The sequence below is a fragment of the Thrips palmi genome, unplaced genomic scaffold, assembly GCF_012932325.1.
Source record: "Thrips palmi isolate BJ-2018 unplaced genomic scaffold, TpBJ-2018v1 HiC_scaffold_19, whole genome shotgun sequence".
NCBI classification, from domain to species: Eukaryota; Metazoa; Arthropoda; class Insecta; order Thysanoptera; family Thripidae; genus Thrips; species Thrips palmi.
In genome coordinates, this window is record NW_023144628.1 from 2,640,113 (window position 1) to 2,657,813 (window position 17,701).

The window sequence follows — 17,701 nt, forward strand, 5'->3', positions numbered from 1 at the left end:
ACGGTGCGGAGGGAAGGCGGAACGGCGCGTCCAGCGGCGTGGACGACGACGTCCCACCTCGCCAGGTCGGGGTACTTCTGGACCACGCCGCCGGTGCAATGCCCCCAAGCCCACAGGCCGGCGGGCCGGCGGTAGGCCTACCCCCGACTGCCGCCGACTGCCGCGCCGTCGACAGCCGGGCCGCCGGCCGGCCGCGGTAGCGGCCGCGGGGCGGCGCAGGGCAGCGGGCCGCGCCGCGTCTTTCCTTCGCCACTCACCACATGACCCCCGCGACCTCGTCACTCTTTTTGACGCCCAGCTATCTACCTCTTTTCCCCCCACCCCGCGCCGGCCGTGCGTGGCGGGGGGCGCGGCGGGGCGCGGCGGCGGCACGCACTTCTCCCAAATGAGACCTCGTGATAAGAAAGTGGCTCCATCTTCGGTAATTGGATATGTATAGAATGTTGCGTTATAACGATGCTATTCAGGTCAGTTGGACCTTTTTTTCTTCTTCGCATTTCCTGCTGCAGATTTCGGCCCTCTCTCTGATCCACCGCCTCCTTGCCCTTATTGCTCGAGTTTGAGGCAAAGCGGGGCGAATCGCGAAACATCCGCGTTGGCGCCTGTGGTCGGCACGTCCGCACCACGCCGCGTGATGTCGACCCTGCCGCTGCTGCCGCCTGATACTCCGAAGTTCCGAAGGATCCACCGTCCACCGCCGCTCTGTTTCTCTCGCACGCATGGCCGGCGTGGCCGGCATGGCGCGTCCCGTGGGGCACGACAGACAAAGAGCGACGAGACGATCCCTCGGAATCAGGCGGCTGTCGCTGTGCCAATACAAGCCGGTTTTCTGCTTTTCCACTTTTATTTTAGTTTTCTTTCCCATCAAGAGCGACAGTGGCGGGGACTCGCCCAACGGCAATGTGCGTCCAGGGCGTGTTTTTGTTTTTGTTGCTTCATATTATTTTTAAAGTCTGCGACGCGTAATCCTGTGCCGCAATGCAGCCGGAGATTGAGGACGACACCGCGCACTTCCCTCGTGGACAGAAAGCTTGTTTCGAATCCGAGCATCGCTTTCGCTGTGGCATGGGTTGTCGACATGCGACGGACATCGACGGGCCCCAGAGTGCGATGCGCCTTCAAGGTAGGCAACTTGAACATTGATCCTGCAGCCCGCAATCCCGCTGAAATTTGCCTTGTAATCCGCCCCCGTCTTCCAATCAGTTTCCGTCGGCTGACGTCCCCGTGCCCTGTGAGCCTCCCTGCTGTCGTGGAGCGGTCAGCAGAGAACTGGTCAGCAAGCACCCCGGCGCCCGCGCGCTGAGCATCGCTCGGGACGCGAAGGCAAGCGGTCGAGTTCATTTCCACGCTACAAAGTCTGTCTTTGTTTATACCCGCGCACTTCCAACGGCAAGACACTCTGCAGCTCAGCAAGCTCGGCAAGCACCATGCGGGGAGCGTTGCGACACTTTCGGCGGCGAGGCGAGGCGAGGCGGCTTGCAGGTCGCAGTCGCTGTCGTCGATCTGTGCCGCCAGCACCGCCAGCACCGCCAGGCCTCAGCGCGGGGGTCACTTTGGCCGTTCTGCTGACGCCTATTCCTATTTTAGTTCGAATAGATCGAACTGTACACAGCCAGGAGCCATGCAGGAGTGCCGGCCAGCGCGAAATGCCCGAGCCGCACTGCACTGCAGCCACGCTGTAAAAAGACAGCATTTTATTTTATTGCCATTCCAGCTGCCCGATTCCGAAACGCTTTTAGCCGCCCCGTCTCTCTCGCACCCTTACGTGACGCCCCTCGAGTGCGGGAGAGACAGAGCGACGAGGCGATCCTTCGAGGCGGCAGCGGCATTGCGGCCGAGCCGTGCTGCCTTCGCCTGCAGAATGCCTGCAGAATGCCTGCAGAATGCCTGCAGAATGCCTGCAGAATGCCTGCAGAATGCCTGCAGAATGCCTGCAGAATGCCTGCAGAATGCCTGCAGAATGCCTGCAGAATGCCTGCAGAATGCCTGCAGAATGCATCGCAAACTCGATCCCTTGCAGTACCGCAGCAGTCCTCGCATCCCATGCCAAGGCTGAAGCCAGGCTGAAGCCCGAAGCCCAAGTCTCACGGTGCTCAGCGCGCTCAGCGCCGCAGATAACCCTGCCAGCAAAACAATGGGAATTACCCAACGATCTGGTGCAAAACAATCATATTCGGACCGGCAGCCGCGAAAATACAATGGCCTCGTCCCTATCCTAGCGGCGGGGCGGCGGGGCGGCGGAGCGCGGGGGAAGGCGGTCAAGGTCGTCCCGCCACCCTCCGCCCCGAGTCCGGCCCGTTCAAGAACCACGTAACGCTGGCCGTGACGGCGGTCTGCCGGCCCGCGCCGCACGGTGCGCCGCATCAGGGCGGTGTGGTTGACTGCTGCGTTCAAGTCTCCTGCGCTCGCCTGCGCTCCTGTGTGTGCACGCACCGTGCAGCAGACAGTTGGCGGTGCTGCATCTCTCTTTGCGCGACATTCCCTGGAGTCACTTCGTCGCTCTGTCTCTGTCTTACTCATGGAGCCCTCCGTAAAAGTGCGAGAGAGCGACGAACCGCTCTTCTGAATCACGGCCCTGCCTGCGTCACCGACAGCCCGACAGCCAATGCGAATGCGGAAAACGACCAGGAACGCCAGCTGGCCTGGAACTTCCCTTCCCACAGCCCTCGGAGGCCCCGGAGCCATCCGCAATCCACCGATAGGGAAGTCCTCGCCGCGGAGCTCCGCGCCGAGCGAAACAGCGAAACGCACGACGCGGCGCGAAAGTGAGTGAATGAGTGAGTGAAAATTTTGCAGGCGCGTGCCCCGTCCAACCAACCGGCAGATGGACGTGCAAAAATGAGTGGAGGCGTGGAAAGGAGGGGGGTTGACCCAGCGGGCCCAGCTTGGCCGGCCGGCCGGTCGGTGTGAATGGAATGCTCGGCCGGACGGGCCAGACACCCCGAACACACTGACGCTGCGAATCGGCACGGCGCGGCGCGGCGGGAGGCTGCGGCTTCAGATCCAGGCTTGTCCAGCGGTCCAGCGGTCCACGCTGCATGCTGCATGTCCGGCGTGCAGGTAACGCGGCCTGGCAGCTGCACTGCACGGAGGCGCGCAGGGCGCGCACGGCCGGGAGGCACGCAATGCGCGCCATGCCGTGGCCTGCAGCGAAAACGGAGCGAAAAGAAGAGAACGATGCGCTCTCTCGTGGGAAAACGGAACGTGGGAGATAGCGGGCAAGAGCGCGCGAGAGAGACAGAGAGATAGGGAGGAGGGGGAGGGTGCAGGGGGCTCCACACAGCAACTGCCCCCGCAGCGGAGCGGCAGTGGCTGCAATATCACGAGATGGAGCAAAACAAGAGAAGTGAACCGTACACGGGGGAGGCGCGGGGGCAGCAGGGGCAGTAGTGAGTGGTCAGGCCCGTCAGGCCCGTCAGGCCGTCCGGCCGGCATGTGGAGGGGGAGGGGAGGGGAGGGGGGGCGCGTCGGGCCGTCTCTCCTCCTCTCTTCTCGTCTCGTACAGGAGTAGAGGCTGAGCAGCAGAGGCCGGACCGGACCGGGCGGCACCCGACAGGCAATCCCCTTCAGTCTTCAGTCCACTGCAAACTGTCGTCTCGGCGAGGTCGTCTCTGCACGCGACTCGGCTGGACTGGACGCGACCAAGCGGCAGCAGCGGCAGCAGCGGCAGCAGCGGCAGCGTGTGGCGCGTAGCGTGGCGTGGCGTGGCGTAGTGTAGCGCGGCTGCCCCCATTCATCGAGCCACCCATTCATTCAAGTAAGTGCAGTGCAGCGGCCCAGGGCCGAGATTCCGGACCTTCGGGCCGGGCCGGGCGGTACCGCTACCGGCCGCACAGCTGGGGAGGAGACACTTCCCCGCCGGGACCGCTAGAGCGCCTCCTGGATCCTAGCTGCGGAAGCCGCGGTCCGAAGCGCGCTGTTGGGCTGTTGGGCTGTCGCAGGCTGTCGCAGGCTGTCGCAGGCTGTCGGGGTGCCCAAGCAAGCGCAAGCCCGTCGACGAGCTTCGCGACGTTTCGGGGAATGTCCAGCGAGGCACAGTCGTATTCCTCCGTGAGGTCCTCCTGGTCCTCCTGGCCCTGTCGGGGCGCGCGGTCCTGCAGATAGCCACGCACCCTCACGTCATGGTGACGTCATGGTGACACGCGCAGTGGACACGCGTCGCGGCTTGGCGGCGAGTGACGTGCGGACAGGGCCGGGGCGCGCACATCGCGTCACGGAGGCAGCAAGCAGAGCAGCAACAATGTGGCAAAACAACAAACAGGCCTTGCCCGCCTGCCTGCCGCCCCCTCGCCCCGCTCCGCCGCCGGCCCCGCCCCTTCGTCTTATCGTACTCGATCGCCACGCCGGGCCGCGCCACGTCGCCTTGGTAGTATTGACACACTTTCGCCCTTGAACTGGACCGAATTCTCGGATCTTGGATCGGCCCGCGTCGCCCCGCGTCTGCCCGAGTCCCGGTGCACGGCGCGCGCCGGCACGTCGCGGGCTGCCTACCTGCGCCTTGCAGGGAATGACCTGCTTGCTTTCATTGGAGGGCAAGGCGCCGCGCCCGCCGTAAGTACACAGGCGAAGTATTAGTGAAGCCAGGAGCCAAAACACACACCGGTGCGCATGAGAGGCACACGGTAAAAACGGTTTCTGGTTTTCGCAGGAGGCCTATGGTAATATAGGCGATTTCCTGGAAAAACCAGGAACCGTTTCTACCGTGCAGGGCGAACACACTTCCAACCACGCACTGAAGACTCCGAAGTGTTCGGGCTCCTAGGAGCCAATTATCCTGGCAGCACCGATCGAAAACCCGCGACATATTGTCTAACAGACCACACGTGCGCGCTAGACGATATCATCCATATAACGTGTGTGTGTGTATGTATGGGGGGGGGGTTACAGCGCAGCCCAAACCGCCCCGGCACCGTGTGAAAGTGGCGAGCCGGCAGGAAAGACCGCGTGAGGCCGTCCAAAACTTGAACGGCGCGCAATATCTTCCCTGAGCGCTGGGCATGGGCATTCCCCCTCCAGCAGAGCGACTCCAAACGGAGCGCGAGGTCGCTGTCTCTCTCGCTCTCACCCCCTGACTACGCACCAGCACTACAGGCTAACTGCGATTCCGATCCCACGTCACGGGGTGCCCCGCAGGCATACGAGAGAGGACGAAACGCTGCCCAGAATCAGAGAGAAATTTGAGACCATTAAAATGCCATAGGAAAAAAAACCTAGTTCCTCCAAATTTCTCTTTTTAGCTTCATTTTTGCAGTCTCCAAAAGGGGGAAAATATAATGTATCATCTGCTGAAAAGGACCCTTTAGTTGACTTTTTTACTCGGGTGGAGGTGTAGCGCGCTCCGCCTTGTTCGGAGTCCGTTGCACAACCCTCTCCAGGAAGAAACAACAGTGGCGCGACAAGCCACAAGCAACAAGGACGAGACGGGGAAGATCGCGATCGGGAGACTCGTTCGACATACCCGCCGTCTCGCCTGTCAGCGCCTTGACAGCAGCAACAGCAGAATCACGATGTGCTCGGCAGAGGGAAAACCGCGATAGTGGCAGTGATGCAATGGAAGACAGAGAGAGCAAAGCCTCTCGCTCTCTCTTATTTCTCTCACTTCGGGTGTCACCAATGTCAAAACCGAGTCGCGCGAGGGCCTTCCCACTCCACCCCCGCCGTTATCAGGCTCTGGTGCGGGCGAGCTGGCTTTGAAAAAGGCTCGGATCTGGGGCGCCTCGTGCCTGCAGAGGCCACCACGTGTATGCCAGTGGGAATCGTGCTACTCTTTCCGAACTGTACCTCGTCGCTCTTTCTCTCCCGCATCTCTACGCGACGCCCCATGAGCGCGAGAGAGACGGAATGACGTCAACGATGAGCTGAATCGGAGTCTGCAGGGGGTCCTAGTCGTACATCGCGACGACTATCGCCGCACGACGATGACGTAAATGTACTGATTGTCGGACGCGAAGCTCGCGAGGCGCCCCCACGTGACTCACGGGCAATCCCATTTACATTCGCGATTCAATCCCCCCGGCGTTGAGGCTCACGCCTCGGCCTGGTAGGTCCGGTAGGTCCCTGACCTGTGTGGGGTGGGTCATCGCATCGCGTGGACGGCCTGTTGTTGTAAACGATGCGCATCGCGCGGGCCGTGGTTCGGTTCGAGTCACACGATTCGATCGCCAGTTTCCATTCCGCTCTTGGGTTGGGTTGAGGGCACGCGTGCGGTGCGCTGGCGGAGTCCATGAACGTGCCCGTCCGGTTGCAGGCGTTGCAGACCATGGAGATCACGTCGATGCAGGACGTGCGGCTGCGCAGCAAGCTGCCCTCGTACGAGGCGCTGCGGCCCGCCCAGACGCCCGACTCCCCCATCAACGGCCTGGACAACCTCATCAGCGAGCTGCACCGCATCTTCAGGGACGACGTCGTCAACATCGAGCACGTGAGCGAGGTCATGGCCTCGTACCAGAGCAACCCCGCGGACTGGAAGAAGTTCGCCAAGTTCGACAGATTCAGGTAGGGGAGACTGTACTGTACACTGTACAGTGTTTAATGTCCATGCAATGTCCAGCTGGCAATATATTACCGCCGAGGCGACGATGCTGATGGGGCTCTTTGGGCTCAGCACGTGTGCCGTGTCACCTTTGTGGCGGAACTGGTCGTGGCCATGGCAACCATAGCCACTTCCAAGAGTCGTTTTGGTCACGCTGTCTCTCTCACACTCATGCGGCGTCCTGTATTGGTGCGAGAGAGACAGAGCGACGAAAGCGACTCTCGGAATCAGCCTGCTGCGGTCGTCAATGGTCGTTACAGGAAGCCGCACTTGTTGATGCTGCAGGTACACGAGGAACCTGGTGGACGAGGGCAACGGCAAGTTCAACCTCATGATCCTGTGCTGGGGCCCGGACCACGGCTCGGCCGTGCACGACCACGCCGACGCGCACTGCTTCATGAAGGTGGGTGGCGGTCTGCCGTGCCGGTCTCGGCGCCCGTGGACTGCGGGGTAGGCAACCCAACCTACTCCCGCGCCGGCGTGCTGCGTTGCAGGCAGGCGGCTGGCTTGAACTTGAGAGGCTGGGGAGAACCTCGCGCCTTGAACGTGAAAGCATTGCTTGCAGATGCTTCAAGGCACGCTTAGCGAGGTGCGCTTCAGCTGGCCGGACCAGGGTGGCGCGGAGGAGCAGGGCCACGACGACGACGGCGACGACGACGGCGAGGGGCGGCCGCTGGAAGAGATCTCGCGCACGGACCTGTGCCTCAACGACGTCGGCTACATCAACGGTCAGTGAATGTCTCTCTCGCGCTCATGGGGCGTCCCGTGCGAGGTGTGAGGGAGGTACAGCCTTCTGCGGAAAGTCGCGTTCTCATGCCGCCTGATCTGATCCGCAGACTCGATGGGCCTGCATCGGGTGGAGAACCCGTCGCACTCCGACCCCGCCGTGTCGCTGCACCTGTACAGCCCGCCCTTCAGCTCGTGCTCCGTGTTCAACCAGCGGACGGGCAGGCGCTCGCAGTGCCCCGTCACCTTCTGGTCCAAGCGGGGGAAGAAGGTCGACAAGGTAGACAAGAGTTACCGCCCACTCGGTCCCGGTCATTCCCTGCTCGCTGCTCGGCTGCCAGTCATTCGTTCTGTTTTGGTTCTTGCAGGAGGCCAGGTCGGCGACGACACCGGAGGACAACTAGATGGGCGTTTCCAGTTGCCACGATTTCAATCGAGACATATTGCACTTAGTTGTAAATAATGTTCATATTGTATGAGTACTTTATTGCCAAGTTAGTTATTTTAAGGTTTTAAAATGTGTTTTAACTAACGGACTCACTTAAAATTGGATAATGTTCAATGGGACAAAAAGGGCACTTATTAAAAAATTGCAGTCAGTTATGTGCCATACCTGAAACAGATGTTCTCATGAAATACTTCATTGCTTTTGTGAAATGGAGTTCAAAAGTTATGGTTTCCATTTTAATCTGAGCATTTTTTTTCAACATTTTTAGATGGTCCCCTTGTGAAACACCTTCCATTGTGATAAAAAGTGATATTGATTGTGCAAGTCTGTAAAAAAGCAGACGGTTTTATTAATAAAAGTATGCTTTAGATTAGTAAGCAAAAGCGTTTTTTATCATAAGATCTAGATATTAGTTATCTGGGCAATGAAAAACAGCACATTTATTCTGTCCTGAATGAATTTCAACATTTATTGAAATTGTAAAAGTGATAACAGGATTTTAGCAGGAACATTTTGTTACACAAGAAAATAAAAACAGGTTTAATGTAAGACAACAAATTAAACAGAAACGAAGATAACAAAGACTCTCAAGAATTGGCCCTCTTGATAAGCTGCTTTTTAACTAAAGGCATAGACTGAACTAAAGAGAGACCTAAACTTCTTAAAACTACAGCAGGAGTAAATGAAGTTTTATACAAAGTGTGCATAAAATGAATAACTTTCATCTTTGGCAATGTTTCATAAAGCCTTTCTGATTGATACACTTTAAGATGAGCACCCTTGCCTATGTGAGAGCCTTGATATGCTGCTTTGGCAACCTGATCTGCCAAGCACTGCACATCACCAAAACCAATATTGACACCCTGCCCAGCCAAGGGATGAACTCGATGAGCGGCATCTCCAATCAAAGCAACACAGTCGTTAACGTATCTTGAAACATTGATTGATCCTAATGGAAAAGCTGCTCTACTATTTTCCTGTACTCCATTAATACTTGGGGGAATCTGCTTATCTGTTCCTGGGCTGAGATTAAGGTTCTTAAGCAGGGATTCAACAAAGGGATTACTGGGGAACTCTTTAAGAAATGCTTCATTAACCGCATCTACAAAGGAATCTCCTGTTAGTCCAATCAGTGATTTGGCTTTCTCTACTGATGTAGACCAAACCAATGAGCTGGTGGATTCCGACAGAGGAAGAAGTGCTATCACACCATCTGGGAGAAATCTTTGCCACGCAACAATATTGTTGGTTGGGTCTGAGAGACTTAATGTAGCCACAACACCCATTTGATTATAGTCAGTTCTCTCCACCATTGTATCCATTTTAGAGCGGACCTTAGAGTTAATACCATCAGCACCAATCAGTAGATCACATGAAAGCTTTTCACCAGTTTCTAAAAGTACCTCAGGTGTGTTAACATCAGAAGAGTGTGGAAAAGCATAGTCTTTGATCTTAGCACTGTACCGAACTGAGCTATTTGGGATATTTTCATTGCATTTACTCAAGGCCCACATCATGAGGTCGTTCTCTATAATATACGCAACTGGATTTGACAAATCGTCTTCACTGAATGTTATAAGAGAATCAGAACACGTCTCCCACACTTGCATCTTCCTCACTTCTTGCACACGATGACCCCTGATGTCCTCCCAGATGCTTAAATGTTTGAAAAGTTCGACGGAGGCATGGTTGATTGCTGACACTCGATTGCTGTAAGTGTCTTTCAGGGTGATGGGTTTGGCTGGAGCACCTTCTAAGAGAAGTATCTTTTTCTCTGACAGAACTTTGGCAGATCCCAGGGCACAGGCCATGGCTGTGCCCACTAACCCTCCTCCTGCGATGATGATGTCGTAATGCTGACTTCCGGAAGTTGATTGATGACATTTTTGGATGAGGCTGGAGTTGCAAATGAATCCAGCGTGTGACATTAGCAGTTTCTTTGAAACATTAGAAAATGCCATTGTAACCGGTGATAAAAACATGATGGGAGCCATTTTTAATAGTCTTCAGGGTGGGCAACTGCTCGGACAAATACAAAACAGAAGACAGATAAAAACAAAAACAAAAGTAAGAACATAACCTAAACATCAATGAAGTGTTTACGCTGGTTGGGAGTCGTTCCTACCATTCAGTAATAAATGCGTTTCCTCACGCCTATTGAGCGAGCGTAGTTTTATCAATGCATTTTCGACCGTTCGTCGAAACGAAATGAAATCAGTTCACGCGAATCCACCAGAAAAGATATGTCGTTTGTGCTTATCTGACTCTGGGGTTATACTCCCAATATTTGAGGGAGAAGTTTCAGAGAGGTTTTCAGTGCCGCTACCACAGAAAATTTTGTCCTGTCTGGCAATTAAGGTAATGTATATTCAGCAGTGCTGCTGAACACGTTTTCTCTTCCCTTAAATAATATAAACATTACATCCCCATATTATTATAGTATGTTGGGCTTTTCTTTGGTCTATGCTATTTCAATTAATTCCTTTAGGTCATTCATAGCAAAGATTCTCCTTTCCAGGTGTGTGCTGACGATCCTCTTCCTCCTCACATATGTCATCGATGCTTATACGAAGTGGACCGATTTCATGAGTTCAGGGAAACTTGTAAGCGGACTAATACTACCTTCAACAAAATTTGCAATAACTCCAGCGAGAGTGTGCCATTTGATGTGAATCAGGTATTCAATTACGATTGAGACATAAAGTATTTCTGTTACTTTCAGAACATCGAAGAGTACAAACCCAACACATTGTTTGACTTCATTTTCAGGTATTGGAAATAAAACAGGAATTGCATGATGAATCAGTTTATCATGATGCCATCAGCGAACTACTGTCTGATGACGAAGGACCTGACACGGGATCTTCTCGAATAAGGAAAAGGTAGCATTCATGTTCTCGTTTTCTGCCCCCCCCTCCCCCCCAACACTTTTCCCACTGGTCTTCAACTAACCTTAAACCTTTCTTGAATCAGGAACCGGTGTCTGTCTTTGCTGGAGTCAGTAAAACGTGTCCAGCAAGCTCAGTCTGCAGTAGCAGCAAATTCCTCTCACACTGATTGGATTGAGCAAGCTAAAACCACCACTCCTAGTAACACTACATCAGGCTCTTCTCATATCACTCCTCAGCTTGAATGCAGATTTTGTGCAAAGCCATTCATTTATGAGGTAAGAAGTATCACTATTCTACTTAGGTGTCTCACAATAACTCTCAGTAAAATTTTTGACTCCAAAACTATTAATGTTTAAAGAACACCCTCCTGGAGCACGAGGAGCTTCATGCCAAGGGTGTTGTCGGAGAGGAGGACAGTGGTGAGCCCTTCGAGCATGAGGTGCTAGGTCCGGTTCCTAGTCCGTCTCCTACTCCTGTCATTACTTCTGCTCCATCGTCCACACCAGTGGCAGCGCCAGCGCCAGCGCCAACAGTTCCCGGCACTCTCACTGTGCACGCCTCTTCATCCGGTCCAGTCCCGAACCTGGTTCACGACGCCACTCCAGACACAACACCTTCTGCCTCTTCAGCATCCCACCCCACTGCTATTACTGTCTCAAACCTCACTCCTGCTCAAAGCACTGACGCCGCTCCAGCGCCAGAGCCAGTCCTTGCTTCTGAACAGGTCATACAAACAATGGAGACGCACTCTTCTACGCAAGAACCACAACATCAGGTGCAACAGCATTCAGTGTTGGACCAAAGCCAAGAAACAGTGGACCATAGTGTGAGTCATAATTCAGTTGAGACAGTTAGCCTGACTGATGTGACAGCTATGTTGCTAGAAGGAGCTTTTGAAGGAGTCAGACCCATGAGTAATCAGACAACAAATCTGTGCAAGTATGTGAATAAGTTTTTCATCATTTTTGCTTGTTTTATTGTTTAGAGAGGGGGTAAAAAAACCTGTTGTCATTTGTGTGTCTTAATATTGCAGGTACTGTCAAGAACATTTTAGCAATCATGATCTCTTGAAGAGGCATGAACGCCTGTACTGTAACCACAAGCCTTCTCTATTAAAACTCAAGCAGTCAATGCAGCAGCCACAGCTTCAGCAGATCCAACATCAACAACTTCAGCAACCTCAGCCCATCCCACAGCACTCCCAGAGCACACAGCAATCGATTGTAGAAGCGCAACTTGTTCCTGAAACACACCAATTAGTTGTCCATCAGCCACAAGAGATGCAAATGGAGCAGGTTCAGCAGTCCCAGCATGCAGATCAGCAAAATATCTTTAGCCAAAAAGTAGTTGTGGAAACAACTGCGATGGAGTCTACCAGAGCCTGTAAACATTGTCGAAAAGACTTTGTCCATCGTGGTAGCCTTTGGCGGCACCAAATGTTTTGTGATGCCAATCCTGAATGCGACTTGAACCGCATTGTGGCTGGAAGTAAAAAGAAGCCAGTAGCAGCTAAGGTAGTGTGTTAGTCATTACCATTATTATTGTTTTCTTCTTTTCACTGTTAATCTGATAACAATTTTTTTTAAATTTTGGACTATTTCTAGAATTTTGGTTTAAGAAATGACCCTCAACAGCAAATGTCTCAGGAAAAGATACACACATCTACCTCTGTCTCAGCATTGCGACGGGGAGGCATACAAACTACTTCAGGACCATTTAAATGCAAATTCTGTGAAAAACGTTTCTTACACCGTGGCAGCTGGTGGAGACATCAAAAAATGTTTTGTTCTGTCAATCCTGAAATACCCACAGTAAAAGCTGAAACCAAAGTTCGAAACTTGCAAAGTGCACCAAATTTTGCCTGCAGGTTTGTATGAGTTATCTTAAATTGGTGTATTTATTTTTTGTAAGGGCTGAACTCTGTTAGAACTCAAAATAATTTGAAATACAAGAATGATAAATTGTTTACAGGTACTGTGAAAGAACGTTTCTTCACCGTGGTAGTTGTTGGCATCATGAACAGACTCATACAGGAATAAGGGAGCATGCTTGCCGATATTGTTCAAAAACGTTCAATGAAAAGTCCCGGTTAGCACGCCATGAACGCATGCATCTTGGAATTAAACCTTTCTCTTGTAGACAATGTGGCAAAGCTTTCTGTGATGCATCTAATTTAAGGAATCATGAACAAATTCATGGAGAACGTGCTGCCTTCTTGTGTGCATGGTGTGGAAAATCATATACACGGAGGTATGTCGCCTGATCAGCCATAGTACTTCATTCCAAGCTTAAAAGCAACTAATTGACTCAGAAAGTACAAATTATTTCATTTCAGGGCTCTTCTTTTAAAACATGAGCAAGTTCATGCAGGAGATGGAGAAGTGTTTTCGTGTTCATCTTGTCCAAGAACTTTCCCAGATCTAGACCTTCTCAATGACCACCATGTTTTGTGTCATGCTCAAGAAAAGAAGAGGTTTCATCTTTGTCAAACATGTGGCCAGACTTTTCGCACACAAAGTCTGCTTGCGCAACACACGCAGCAACAACATCCTCAGCAACACCCCCAACCCCAGCAAGTGCAGCAGCTCATTCAAGAATCTCTGCAACAATCCCATCAGACACAGGAGCAAGCTTTGCATACCTGTAACTTATGTAGTAAAGTAATGCTCTCTATTCATTAGTTTTCACAAGTGCGTATTACAATAATTTTGAGCACATTCACTGATGTAACTGTTTCCTCTTCTGTTGTCCATTTAGGCCTTTTCAGATGCATCTTCCCTTCAACATCATGAGCTGCTGCACAATGCTGTACCAAGGCAATACAGATGTCATCATTCAGCGTGTAGTGCTGTTTTCCACCAACGGTCACAGCTTGATAGTCATTTGTTGCTGCATGAAGGGGAGAAAGCCAACCCCATGCCATCCTCTGACTCTTCAAGTTCAGGTTTTCATCCTCATAGACCACAGGCCCACCCTCATGCTCAGCAGCTTTTGTCAACACATGATATGCACCACCCACAAAGCTTGCACCATGAGCTGCATCGAGAAGGATCGTATGTCATCGAGGAACAAAACTTGACTGGGCAAACTATTTCAGTTCATCACCTTGTGAGTCAATTACCTCAGTAATCTCTAAAGGTTTTGATTACTGGTCATATTTGCCCTCATGCTAAGGCACAATTTGTAAGAGTATTTGTATTGTGATTTTTTAAGTACAATTTTTCTGTTAATGCAACTTTTTTTTCCCTCTGACAGTTAACTTGTATGTTTTATTCTGCTTGATTTCTCAGTTTCTCTGTTTTTAGGTGAAGTTAACCATTTGACATAAAGCTGTCTTTTGATATACTTACTTTTCCCTTAATTTCACACAAAAATATGGGTCCTAATCTCTCTGATGAGTAACTAATATTTAATTTGATTTCTTTTTTTGGTCTGTTGAGGCATAGGGTACATACAATTGGGACGTCAGTTCAGGTTTATGTTACTATTCCATCAAGCAGTTACAAAAAAATATTTAACAATAATTATGAAACATTAACAACAAAAGTTTCTTGAGCAGTTTTAGAAGGATGCAATGTTGATGCAGATTGGATTGAATTATTTACTGAAGGTCTCTCAGTTCTTGAAGATGTAATGCTTGATCCAGCTAAAAGAATTTGCATCATTCCTTCAATAGTAACCAAGTCTTGAGTAAGAGCTACATCATCCTTGGCCCGAGATGATAGAACTTGCAGCAATTTGCACACATCTGGCGGAAACTTGCCCCAATCATCTTCATAAATATCTGTGATTGAAATTATATTTGAAAAAAAAAAGCACTCTTGTTTTGATAGGTACAGGAACAAAATCAATTAACCACTTACCAAGTAAAACATTTGACACATCACAGACAGTTCTTGAGTAACGATGATCTGTGATATATTTGACAAGGAATCGTAAGACTGTAGAAAGAGATTTGGAATCCCTCCCAGCAAGAGCTTGTTTAAGTCCTTTCCGTCTAAGAACAAGATCATAAAATTTAAAAAATGAATGTGAATTGAATTACGATAGCAGTTGGACTTCAGAAGCATTGCACCCACCTCATCAATTCTTGAAAAACAGATATAGTGATGTGAGGTCGATTCCTCAATATAAGTGGAATAAGTGCACAATCTAAAGCTTTTGTATATTGGAACTTTCGGAAACAAACATCACTTTTTGACATTAAATTTTTATCTTGTTCCCGCACAACAAAGTCTACAGCAGGATACTCTCTTTGATCACTGACATGACCGTATGAAACTTTTTGCCTTTCTCGCCTGCTTGGGAGCACTTTGGTTTCCCTTCGACTGACTGATACTAGACCATCCACCATTCCCGCAACAACGGTTTCATCATCAGCCTACAAAAGAAAAGTGGGAAAAATCATGAACAAAAGCATGTAAGTACAGAAGAAGATTTTACAAGCAACTATCAAAAATAAAATTTAGAAAAATAATTTAAAAACCTTACACTAGCAGCAACACTGAGCAGTGCATTAGGGTAGTCCAGAGTGTGAACTACTTGATATGTTGATACATCGTAAATTTTTACATGCCGATCGAGAGACGAAGACATTAGTCTCTTGTTGCTTGAAGCTAAGGTTAAACAGGTAACAGTTTTATGGTGCTGCGATATTTTGGCTAATAATCTTCCTCCTGCTATTGCATCCCAAACACGTATTTCAGTACCACCTGCAAATTAAGTTAAGTTAAATTGATGCAGCGATAAAACAGGGCTAAACCAAGGTTAACTTCTGCTTTAATAAATTTTTAAATACTGGGTAACACTGGTTAGTTAAAACTATCTATCTTGTAAATAAAAGAAAAAAACTCTTTCCTTACCAGCTGACAGGAATATCCCTCCAGATGGTAGAAACAGTACACTTTCAACAGGGGCACCATGGTCCACTGACATCACCTGACTCTTAGTGCGGGTGTCATACATCTTCACAGAGCGGTCATAACTACCAGAAAGGAGTGCGTCAGGGGTAGATGGAGTAACAGCGCCAGCGCGTACATAATCCTGGAGTTTGAAAATAAGACATCATTAAAGAGGTCTACATGTAAGGAAAACTGACGACACAAATAAAACCAACAATATCATTATTCAAACAATATAATAAGATACCTGGTGTCCTGAGAAGATTGAAACTTCTTTTTCACTTGGAATGTCCCATAAACAAACTGTTTTATCATCAGAAAAACTAGAAATGTGAATGTTGTCAGGGGTGAAGAAACATCGATGCACAGGTCTGCCAGTGTAAATAGAATATATTATAAAATTGGAAAGTTCAAGCGGGACAGGACCGACACTACTACAACCAAAATTAACAGACATTAAAGAATGCCAGAATAACTAATAATTCATTACTTTAACTACTTACGCTGAATGACCCTTGAAAACTCTCAGTGGTGTTTTGGTGCTCACATCAAACATTTGTACAATAGCCTCCTCACCTCCAGCACAAAGCAATCGACCATCTGATCGGAAAGAACCTCCATAAGCTGCTTGTCGAAATCTTGATAAGTTCTTCCAGACAGTTTTTGTTATTGGATTGTAAATTTGTACCTATAACCAGAAGTATAAGTTTGTTTGCGGGGGAGAAAAATATAAAATACCATAAGATTAACAGTACTTACCCGAACAGAACATGTCACAGCAAAGGGATAAGGCTCAAGAGGGGAAAAATCAATGTAGTCTACAGGTCCAAATTCTTTGAGTAACACAGGCACCTGAATTAGCAGAAACCAGGAGGGAAGAGGAGTAAACAATCATAACCTTACTTGTGAGAGTAATCTTTTATCATGAATGGAGGGTATCTTTCAACACAGAGTACTGTAGGCAAAACTTTAAAACAAGACTTCTTTATTCCGAAAAACGTTGCAATGCCCTTTTTAAAAAATAAGTGTTGTTTGAGACGGTATTCAAGACTAAAGGAGTGAATCACAACACCATGTGGTGAAGGTCTACTTAAAAAAGCACATTAACAGTGTTCCTATTTGCGGAATTGATGTATCACTGTTTTCTTACCCCAAGCTGTTTCCAATAGAGATTATCAGGCGTTAATTTGTTTTCCGTCTTTGAATATATACTAAAATTTGTTCTCTTAAACGCCGACATGTTGACAGAAAATTTTTACGGGACTGTCCTGGCCGTCTACCGTCAACAACAACAAAAGCAACAACAACAACAACAACGAAACAACACGGCTCCAGTATTAAATGCAAGGATTTCCTCAGAAACTTGCCGGCTCTTTTGTGCGACAAAGGTTTATTGATTGTATTGCTCGAAATGGGTGAGGTGACGAATATCGTTACCGAGAAACTGGATCCCACTTCCGGACTTTATGTATCCATGGCTTTATTCCGAAATGTGAAAAACAGCAAGGTTATCAAAGACAAGGTTGTGTCTGGTGCTCTCCAGTGTTCCATCATAAAGCCTTCCCTCATAGCTCACCCTTTCCAAGTCGTCGTTGCGGCAAACAAGGCTGCTGCCAGCCAAGTGTTCGGATCCATGGTCACCAAAAGTATTTACACCGAGCTGTTGTTCAACTTGTCGATATCGAAGAATATCTCTCAGTCATTGATGAAGTTCGGAATCAACGAAAGTGATCAAGACATTCTGGTTGCAACGATTCATGCGGAAGATGCTTCCAACATGAGTGAGATAATGGTTCAAGTGGAGGGACAGGTTGTTCCTTTGACTGATTTACAGAACATCTGTGATTTCAACCTTCTTCGTAAGTCCTATAAAATAAGTGAGGATGAACTGAAAGTAACGTCTCTCTTAGATTCGATTGTGAGCCGAATTGCAACAAGTGACTTTGTATCTCATTGAAAATTTTGACATTTCTCTGTTGATGCTGAATTTTTACTAAAAGTTCTCGCACAATTCCATGTGTGTAAGTGTGTGGCTGAGCAAGTCTTTAATGTGTTGTACTTAACTATGATTTTGAGATTCATTAATGCTGTGAAGTACAAAAATCAAATTTTACGAGTCTGTTTGTAGTTTTATTTGTTAGTGGCACACACAAACTGGAGTGCCATAGGCTCACCATGCCTGGATATGTCCACATTATACTAA

At 49.5% G+C, this 17,701-nt stretch overlaps 5 protein-coding genes across 5 annotated transcripts; 3 read left to right on the plus strand and 2 right to left on the minus strand.

Moving 5' to 3' along the window:
* The first annotated feature begins 3,529 nt into the window (after positions 1-3,529).
* On the plus strand, positions 3,530-8,083 carry LOC117646632 (cysteine dioxygenase type 1). Its single transcript, XM_034387713.1, has 6 exons — positions 3,530-3,757; positions 6,248-6,495; positions 6,818-6,935; positions 7,098-7,260; positions 7,369-7,538; positions 7,627-8,083. Exons 2-6 carry the CDS (start codon positions 6,260-6,262, stop codon positions 7,660-7,662), a joined length of 723 nt encoding a protein of 240 aa, XP_034243604.1. The 5' UTR covers positions 3,530-3,757; positions 6,248-6,259; the 3' UTR covers positions 7,663-8,083.
* A 62-nt stretch (positions 8,084-8,145) lies between these two features.
* On the minus strand, positions 8,146-9,735 carry LOC117646631 (ubiquinone biosynthesis monooxygenase COQ6, mitochondrial). Its single transcript, XM_034387712.1, has one exon. The coding sequence runs from the start codon at positions 9,698-9,700 to the stop codon at positions 8,294-8,296; it is 1,407 nt and encodes a 468-aa protein (XP_034243603.1). The 5' UTR covers positions 9,701-9,735; the 3' UTR covers positions 8,146-8,293.
* A 39-nt stretch (positions 9,736-9,774) lies between these two features.
* LOC117646628 (zinc finger protein 184-like) lies at positions 9,775-13,942 on the plus strand. The gene is made up of 10 exons (XM_034387707.1): positions 9,775-10,064; positions 10,225-10,383; positions 10,476-10,588; positions 10,680-10,872; positions 10,956-11,536; positions 11,631-12,111; positions 12,202-12,464; positions 12,569-12,847; positions 12,933-13,257; positions 13,355-13,942. The coding sequence occupies exons 1-10, from the start codon at positions 9,915-9,917 to the stop codon at positions 13,724-13,726; spliced, it is 2,916 nt and encodes a 971-aa protein (XP_034243598.1). The 5' UTR covers positions 9,775-9,914; the 3' UTR covers positions 13,727-13,942.
* A 116-nt stretch (positions 13,943-14,058) lies between these two features.
* Positions 14,059-16,809, minus strand: LOC117646630 (U3 small nucleolar RNA-associated protein 15 homolog). The gene is made up of 9 exons (XM_034387711.1): positions 16,649-16,809; positions 16,258-16,350; positions 16,002-16,186; positions 15,746-15,869; positions 15,460-15,640; positions 15,089-15,309; positions 14,677-14,978; positions 14,461-14,594; positions 14,059-14,381 (listed from the first exon to the last, which is right to left on the minus strand). Exons 1-9 carry the CDS (start codon positions 16,736-16,738, stop codon positions 14,122-14,124), a joined length of 1,590 nt encoding a protein of 529 aa, XP_034243602.1. The 5' UTR covers positions 16,739-16,809; the 3' UTR covers positions 14,059-14,121.
* LOC117646636 (EKC/KEOPS complex subunit Tprkb-like) lies at positions 16,768-17,617 on the plus strand. The gene has a single exon (XM_034387717.1). It carries the CDS (start codon positions 16,910-16,912, stop codon positions 17,453-17,455), a length of 546 nt encoding a protein of 181 aa, XP_034243608.1. The 5' UTR covers positions 16,768-16,909; the 3' UTR covers positions 17,456-17,617.
* The last annotated feature ends 84 nt before the right edge of the window (positions 17,618-17,701 follow it).